Raw genomic sequence first — 8452 nt, 5'->3', positions numbered from 1 at the left:
CCCCAGTTTCTGACTGAAATTTTTCTTTCTTGAAAAGACCTGTAGTTACTAACTCGGTTCTGTAGATATCACTAGCATCTGAATTAAAAGGAAACTCTGATTCAGTCTTAGTCCTTCATCTCATAATTCACAAAACCACTAGAAGGTCTGACAAGCACATATAATACACGATGGTAACCCACTTTCTAAATACTTAGCTACATTTCAACCCGACGTTTAGCTCTCAGCACCGAAGACTGAAGACAAGGTTTATTATTGTATTTATTTTTGGTCTTTCTTGAAAGTACAAAACAAAAACACAAACATTACAAAACATTCTTTAACCAAGGCGACATAGGCAAATATGAATAAGTAAAAAGACAATGAAATTCAGTCAGTAATGGTGCAATCTTGAGGTAACAAGCAATGTAAGTGTTTTGGGGGTTTCTTAACCAAATAACTTACTATGTCCTCAGTAGTGTTATCGAATATGCCTGGGTTATAAATTGAACACACATTTGTTTTACTACATCTGAAAATGTGTTAGATAAGCAATGATTCAACCATCACGCTATCTTCTAATTCTTAGCAAATGCAAATCCTAAAAGCACAGAAATAAGTAGGCATGCTTTCAGCACCAATACACCGGTATGTTTGGCATATCAGCCAACCAATCTGTTTCCACACAGGCAAAGATGTGCAATAATTTTCAAGCAAGAGCATGAGGAATGATAAACCATCAAAACAGAAATGGTAAACTGTGCTTGAGGCACAAAAAAAAAACTAAAAATAAAATAAAATAAAAAAATACCCAAACCAACATTCACATACAAAGTGGCAGAAGAGCAACAACAAATGCTACTCCGATACAGACATCTAATTTAGACTTACATAAAAAATAAAACCCATGTTAAAATCGAACAAATGTAAAAACTTTACAACACTGTCTTCTTTAAAAAAAAATTTAAAAAAGGACAACAATTTATATTTTCTATGTTTTAACAAAGACACTGCATTGAATGAAGTTGCTGCGTTGACCCTGACCCTTTGGATGTTGCTTCTTATAACCCTTTAATGGTTTTGCATCAATCATGGCAGGTAGATTCAGCTAGCGAAATTATTTTCAATACGTACATGCACTCACTTCAATATGGATTCCAAATACAAACTAAGTCCGTTACCCTTCACATTTTTTAACCACTTCAAGAGTTATATGCTATAAAAACTGCAAGACAGTCCACAAAACACAAGTCTGCGTGAAGAGCTAGTCTTCTGATGTGAGATATGCCGGAGTACATGAGTAATGCTAACAAATGTGATCAGAAACGTAAAGGTTTTTATTCCCACTCCAAAATTTTCTTTCTTCGTCCAACGGGGTTCAGATTCACATTATGCTTAGAAGGAAGAACGACTGGCTGGGAACACATGTGGCATCAGCCCCAACTGTAAAATACTGGACTGTGCAAATGCATATCTATCATCTTCTAACCTGTGAAGAACACAGGGACAGTTAGAGGATAAAATGCTTTATATGTAACATGTATAATAGTGGGAACTGAAATATGGGTTTATACTTACAGTGCTTTCTGTTCACCACTGAGGGGGCACATAGCTGTAGGTGGGTGTGCCAGGAGTTCGATATGTGGGCACTGTGACTGGGTGGGGAGCTACTGGAGTTGGGGAGTGAGTTGTTAATAATGTTCCTGTAGAAAGTAGGAGGCATTACACACATATGCACAACCCCCCAAAAAACGTTCCACTTAAACTGTGAAATACAAAACATATAAAAATCTCTGGTGGTGGACTGCATAAAGCAGATACACAAAATAAGCATGATTAGCAATCAATAAATCATGGTTAATAGATTCAGTTAGCAACAGTCATTTAGAAATTATATATATATATATATATATATATATATATATATATATATATATATATATATATATATATATATTATATATATATATGTATATATATATATATATATATATGTATGTATATATATATATATATATATATATATATATATATATATATATATATATATATATATATGTATATATATATATATATATATATATATATATATATATATATATGTATGTATATGTATATATATATATATATATATATATATATATATATATATGTATATATATATATATATATATATATATATATATATATATATATATATATATATATATATATGTATATATATATATATGTATATATATATATATATATATATATATATATATATATATATATATATATATATATATATATATATATATATATATATATAATATGCGATGGTAGTATCAACTGATAGTGATACAGTTCTGAAATAAAAACATTCCAGGAAGCAGCTAATATTTGGGAATAGTTCACAAACACAGCAGCTTCCATACATGTGATGACTAGAACTTGTTTAAATGATTTCATATGATCAGTAAAATGATTTCTTCTCAACACTGGAGAAAATAGAGCAACATATTAAGATTTTTCCTCACACAAAAACAATAAAAAAAACCCAGGAGATAGACATTAAACCATATTTTTTCTAAATAATACTAAATAATTCGAACCCCATTGACTCTGACCTGGACAAAGCACTCACTTAAGATGCTCAAACTACTGAACGAATGAGTAAATTCCAGTTTACACCATGTGACCTTTGCATATGACAGGAGTAATGCAAGCATCATACTGCATCCAGGACACAAGCATATAAATCAATGTCTTAATCATCCCTTTCTTTAAAAAAAATAATAAAATAAAAAAAATAAAAATTATAATTATAATTATAATATTTGACTGCATGTAATGACAATAACAGCCACCAATTCTTGCACCCTTTTTTACTGGATCGTGCAAGATCTTACTCCTAATGAAATGTTATTTTAAGCCTTCTGATGTCCTGAAACAGATTTTGCTTCATCTGTGAAAAAATGGCTAGTCAACTACTTAAAAAAAAATATAAAAATAAAAATTATTATTTATATATATATATATATATATACCGTATATATATGTATTTCTGATACAGCCGAGACAATATTGCACCTTATTTTACTTTATATTTTGTGTAATTTTTGCCTACATTTTTTATACACGCAGTTCAATATGGTCACCAAATACTAATTCCCTCTCCTTTATTTAAACTTGCTCAGGATTAGGATTTTTTTTTATTCAAGTGTATTTCTAACTGGTGTGTGTAGGTTACAAAGGGGAAAATGAATCAATCAAAGGGCTGGGCAGCATGATAAAATGATTACATTATGATACTTATTTTTATACATAATATGTTTGGAGACATACAAAACAAAAATGTTGTATATTATAAAACTAATTGTGTTAAATAAATTATTCATCACTAAAACAAAGTCTATCTTTTGTCTTCAAATTAAGATTTTTACTAATCTAAAACATGCGGTACAAAACTTTTAGGAAAATTGCTGACAATAATTGTGACATTGTACAATTGATCATAATGTTAATGTTGTATAACATTGCTGAGCTATACAGTATGTCACAATTTTGTTTGCTTACCCGCAGACATTGCCATAGTAGTTCCTGCTACCATTCCCATGGCAACTCCGTTAGGGCGTGGAGGAGGGATGGGAGGAGCGTATATAGCCGCTGGCATCCCATTGGGCTGAACCACTGTAGTGTGATGAATAACATGAGGTGGTGCGGCGTACAGAGGCTGTGTGTAGTAAGTGCCTTGCTGCTGTGAAGATATATATATATATAATTTTTGTTATGAAGAAAAAGTCATCTACATGCGTACTCTGCAGGATAATGTACACATGAATTGCATTAGCCTCTTACCTGAGCATAGGGATTCTGCTGAGGATAAGAGCTCCTCACAGGGTACACAGCAGCAGGGTAAGGATTAGGGGAAGAGGAGTAGGGGGGTACAGCACCTGTTGTTGGAGAGCAGGACATTTTGAATGGTGTCCCTTGGGCATAACCTAGAAAATAGTTATAAAAAAATAAATTTAAAAAAAAAGTCCAAAAAAATGTAGTCACTGAAGTGTTCAATTAATCTTTATTATGTCACAATCATCCAAGTGCAAAGAAAGTAGGGCTGCAATAACTAATTGATAAAATCAATAACAAAATTCGTTATTGAATAGTTGGGTTGTTAAAGTTATGGGTTTAGCGTGGCAGCAAGATAACACAGCAGCTTGACTAATGGCGCAAGGTACAGGGTCAACCGGCAACAGGAAAAAGTGTGCGTCCCAAGTCATTCAAGGCATGGTAGCATTTTATATTAAATGCAACAAAGAAAACTGTACCTGGAAGTTGTGTAAAGCGGAGCTTGTGTGGGATTGAAGTACCACAGTGATGAAAAGAAAACACACGAGTGTCACGGATGAAGGCGAAACATCAGCACGGTAAGTAAAAACTGTAGAATCCTCATCATGTGAAAATGGTGTAGTTTAATGAAGTGCTATTGTGTTAATTTTTTGTTTGTAACTTCAGGACAGTCGCACAAGATCTGTTCTTCGTAATTCGCAAGGTTGTGTGCATCAGGTTGTACAATCGACTCGCTCGCGACAGTGATGGATTTAATTAAAACGGTGCAAACAAACTCAATCTAAAAGCAGCAAATAGAAAATTTATCATTTCTACTCACTGTTGCGGTTTTCAGCAAATGATTATTCTTTTTTTTTTTTTTTGATAAGGCCTGTTAGCTCGCTGTGTTTCTCTGTTCCATTCCTTTTATAGCATTTATTTGCTACAATGGATAACTTCTGTTTTCCAACTTGATTTACTGCTTTACTTTATTCAAATGCTTGTTTTTAATGTTTGTATATTTAATTTATGCATACCGTATTTTCGGACTATAAGCCACTACTTTTTCCCCACGCTTTGAACCCCGCGGCTTAAACAATGAAGCGGCTAATTTATGGATTTTTCCTGGGGTTTTTTCCCGGTTTGATAAGCTTCAATCCAAAAACCTGAGCCCCATAACCAATGAAATTGCCGAACGGGTTCAGGTAAACCAATGAAACTCTTTATATTAAATCAGATGCGCTTCCACTGAATCGGGCTGCACCACATAAATATGGATGAGGTTCCTCTGACGTTCGGCCTGCCCGTCACTCGGACTGTCTACAGGAAATGCGAATCATTCGTCACGCTGAAAACAACCGGGCATGAAAAAACACTTCACCTGTGTTCTGAGCTGCACGGCATCAGGAGAAAAGATTCACCGATGGTGATTTTTAAACGCACGACGATGCCAAAAGAAAAACTCTCGAGAGAAATAGTTGTGAAAAGAAGGAGGAAGACAGTAAACAATGACTTCCTTTTAGGCTACTGTTTAGATACAAGCCGTTTAACAGACACTGTCTTTCATTAAAGCCTGTGTAATGTTCATTAGTTTCAATGTAGACACCTGCGGCTTATAGACAGGTGCGGCGTATTTATGTTCAAAATAAAAATCTTTGTCAAATTCAGTGCTTATATTTGGGTGCGCTTAATAGTCCGGAAATTACGGTATATCATTTAATTATTATACAACATAAAATTATTTATATATTCTAGATGCTTATATCTTCGCAAATGAACAAAATATCTGGTTTTTTTTTGTTTGGTTTTTTTTTTACAAAGATTGTCAAAACAGTGTTGTACAGTCATCCCTCGATTTATCACGGTTCGAATCTCACGGTTCCACTCCCACTCCATGTCGCAATTTTCAATTTGGCACATAACTATTTGTTTTGCAAATGGTCCCGATTTCAGTTCATCATAAGAAATGAGTACCATTACAAGAAACCGTAGGTTTCTGCTTATTTACTGGTTGTAGTGTCCTCTGACATAAAAAAAAAATGGGTGGAGTTTTAGCCAATGAAAATAAAGAATGCAATGATGTGTATCTTTAACTCAATCCCTTTTTTATGTCATAGGACACTTCAACCAATAAACAAGCAGAGAAACTATGCATATGCTACAGAACTGTACTACAGTACTCACTATAAATCAGATTTCTTTTTTTTTTTACAAATTTATACACAATTCATCTCGCTATATTCTTGCAAATATTTTCTGTGTGTGTTTAAAGAATGTGGCGGAAATTAGTTTTTCGTGGATCCCAACAAGCAGCCACTAGAAGCTTTATCATTTCTAAATTAAAGATATTTAAACTCAATAATGCAAAATTGCTTTTGCATTTTTTTAAAGTATACTTTTATACATAAATACCCTGAAAATATGAATTTTATATATATATATATATATATATATATATATATATATATATATATATATATATATATATATATATATATAAAATCCTTAGTTGCAGCCCTAATAGAAAGCAAGTAAAGCAAGAGGGGAGAAGGGATTCAGCATAGCAGTTTTAATCATTATGGCGTTTGGGTCTGAGGCCAATACAGGTCTTCTTTCTGGATGTCTCTCTTACCTGTAGGAAATGCTGGTGTTGCTCCAGAGTACATGCTGGGGGAATATGCAGGGGCAGCCGCTGCATAGCCAACTGGAAATCCAGCTATGACACAAAAACAGAGGAAAACTAGTAATACATCCTAAGAATAGTATAACAATCAGGCATGCTTTACAAACCATTTATTTTACAAGACAAATAGTCAACAAAATCTCTTCATTGTTTACCTGGGTATCCTATTCCTTTAGCGTTGGCATAGGGAACCCCTGTTTGTGCAGGGCTGTAGACAGGATTCATAATGTTGATTGTTTGGCTCCTAAATAATTACAAGGTAGTGAATAATTATAGAATTAGGAATCAGACAATGCAACATGTAAACCTACCCACTACACTATAGACCAGTTAATATTTCACACCAATTTCTCTATTCATACATATAACATTTTATCACTGATCATCCGAAATATCTCAAGTGGCATGTTGGGCCTCAAAAAAACATAATACCTTGACCTGTGTGTATTCTTTTAAACGTATATTTACCACCATGTCAGATACAACGCTGTGAAAACTTGATTGTACGGAAATGCTCTACTTTTAAATATCTACGAATGTCTATATGTCGCTGTATCCCTGTTTCTGCACATTTACAGTCGTGTCTTCACACACTCCAAACTTTTTGGCTGCAAACACTTTTCTCTGGCCAGATTTTTGTAAAAATGATGATAAATATTTTCCAAAGGCTGCAATGTACTTTTGACACTTATTTTCTGGTAATCTACCCTGGTGCTTTTTTAGCAGTAAATCTCTACAGTATTAAGATACTGTGTGTGTGCGTGTGTGCGTGTGTGTGAGATAAAGCTGATCTACAGCACTACAGGACCATGTCACTGTTCTAAAAACTGGAGTATACTACAGCTCAGCCAAAACACTTCTCTAGTGTTGTGCGGTTCCAGCAATGACATCTATGCTGTTCAGGTGCAGTTTTATTTACAATGACATTTTTGGTCCCTGGTCTCGAGTGTAATTAATCTTTGGTACACTACTGGTTTATGTGAGCATGTTAAAAATCAGCAGTGAGCCTCCAGACTGGACACAGCCAAGTCCCTCTTTACGGAATAGGGGGTTGAGGAGAACATGGCATGCTAGCGGTGTGAGGAGATGCAGCAGCGTAGGCCGCGGTTTTGGCAGTGCATGGCATTGGATTGGATTGGATTGCACTGCGTTGCGTTGCGCTGTTTCATCCTCCCGTATCCCCAGATTGTACCACCTTATTCTCCCACTCGCATCTCCGCCGCATCCATCTCCCGCTCCATCCCACACTAATCCACGCTCAAGGCCCCTCACCCCGGGCCCGTCCGCAGCTACACAGCGCCGCTGACGCTTACTTACGTCTGCTCGTGTTGTGATGTGGATTCTGTGTCTCCTCCCTGCGAATAACAGCACAGAAACAAGCGCGATCTCTTTTTCTGATTTTAGCCCTTGATGGTCGCCTCGCACTCTAAGACTGGCTACGAACACTGCGCAGCAGGACTGTCGGAGATGTGCGTCACTTCCGGATTCATTCACGGAAACTGTGTCAGGTAGAGACCCACAGCGGCGCTCAGTGGTTTGAGAGAGAGAGAGAGAGAGAGAGAGAGAGAGAGAGAGAGAGCGCGCGCGCGCGCTGGACAAAGCACACCCGGGGAAGAAGAACAAGAGGGAGAAGAAGAACAAGCAGCAGCAGAAGAATGAGGAGAATAAGAGGAACGATAAGAATGAGAAGAACAACAAGAAGAACAAGAACAAGAAGAGGGGAACAAGAAGAACAAGAAGAACAAGAAGAACAATTTAGAAGAAGAAGAAAAAGAGGATTAAGAAGAAGTAGAAGAATAATAATTATATTATTATTATTGTCATGCAATTTAGTGACATTAATTATTTTCAGATTTTTAAATTCAACACATGATCTGATGTCTGATGTCTCGGTTGTCTAATCATGACGTCTCTGATCATTTATACCATACAAATTCTGTACACACCTAATACTCATAGCGCCTCACTTTAAGATGCAAC

At 35.3% G+C, this 8452-nt stretch overlaps 1 protein-coding gene across 2 annotated transcripts; it reads right to left on the bottom strand.

The window, feature by feature from the left end:
- Positions 1-248: 248 nt before the first annotated feature.
- On the bottom strand, positions 249-7980 carry fam168b (family with sequence similarity 168 member B). Of its 2 annotated transcripts, none has more exons than XM_046848500.1 (7): positions 7790-7980; positions 6628-6716; positions 6422-6505; positions 3820-3962; positions 3538-3715; positions 1558-1682; positions 249-1468 (listed from the first exon to the last, which is right to left on the bottom strand). In XM_046848500.1, the coding sequence occupies exons 2-6, from the start codon at positions 6695-6697 to the stop codon at positions 1570-1572; spliced, it is 588 nt and encodes a 195-aa protein (XP_046704456.1). In that variant the 5' UTR covers positions 6698-6716; positions 7790-7980; the 3' UTR covers positions 249-1468; positions 1558-1569. The 2 variants fall into 2 exon arrangements, with proteins under 2 accessions (XP_046704456.1, XP_046704455.1); XM_046848499.1 differs by having other exon boundaries at positions 3538-3718; positions 7790-7977.
- Between the last annotated feature and the right edge of the window lie 472 nt (positions 7981-8452).

This window comes from Silurus meridionalis, chromosome 4 (assembly GCF_014805685.1).
Source record: "Silurus meridionalis isolate SWU-2019-XX chromosome 4, ASM1480568v1, whole genome shotgun sequence".
In the NCBI taxonomy this organism is placed as follows: Eukaryota; Metazoa; Chordata; class Actinopteri; order Siluriformes; family Siluridae; genus Silurus; species Silurus meridionalis.
The sequence above is the reverse complement of the archived record's forward strand: the minus strand, read 5'-3'. Positions and strand labels throughout refer to the sequence as shown.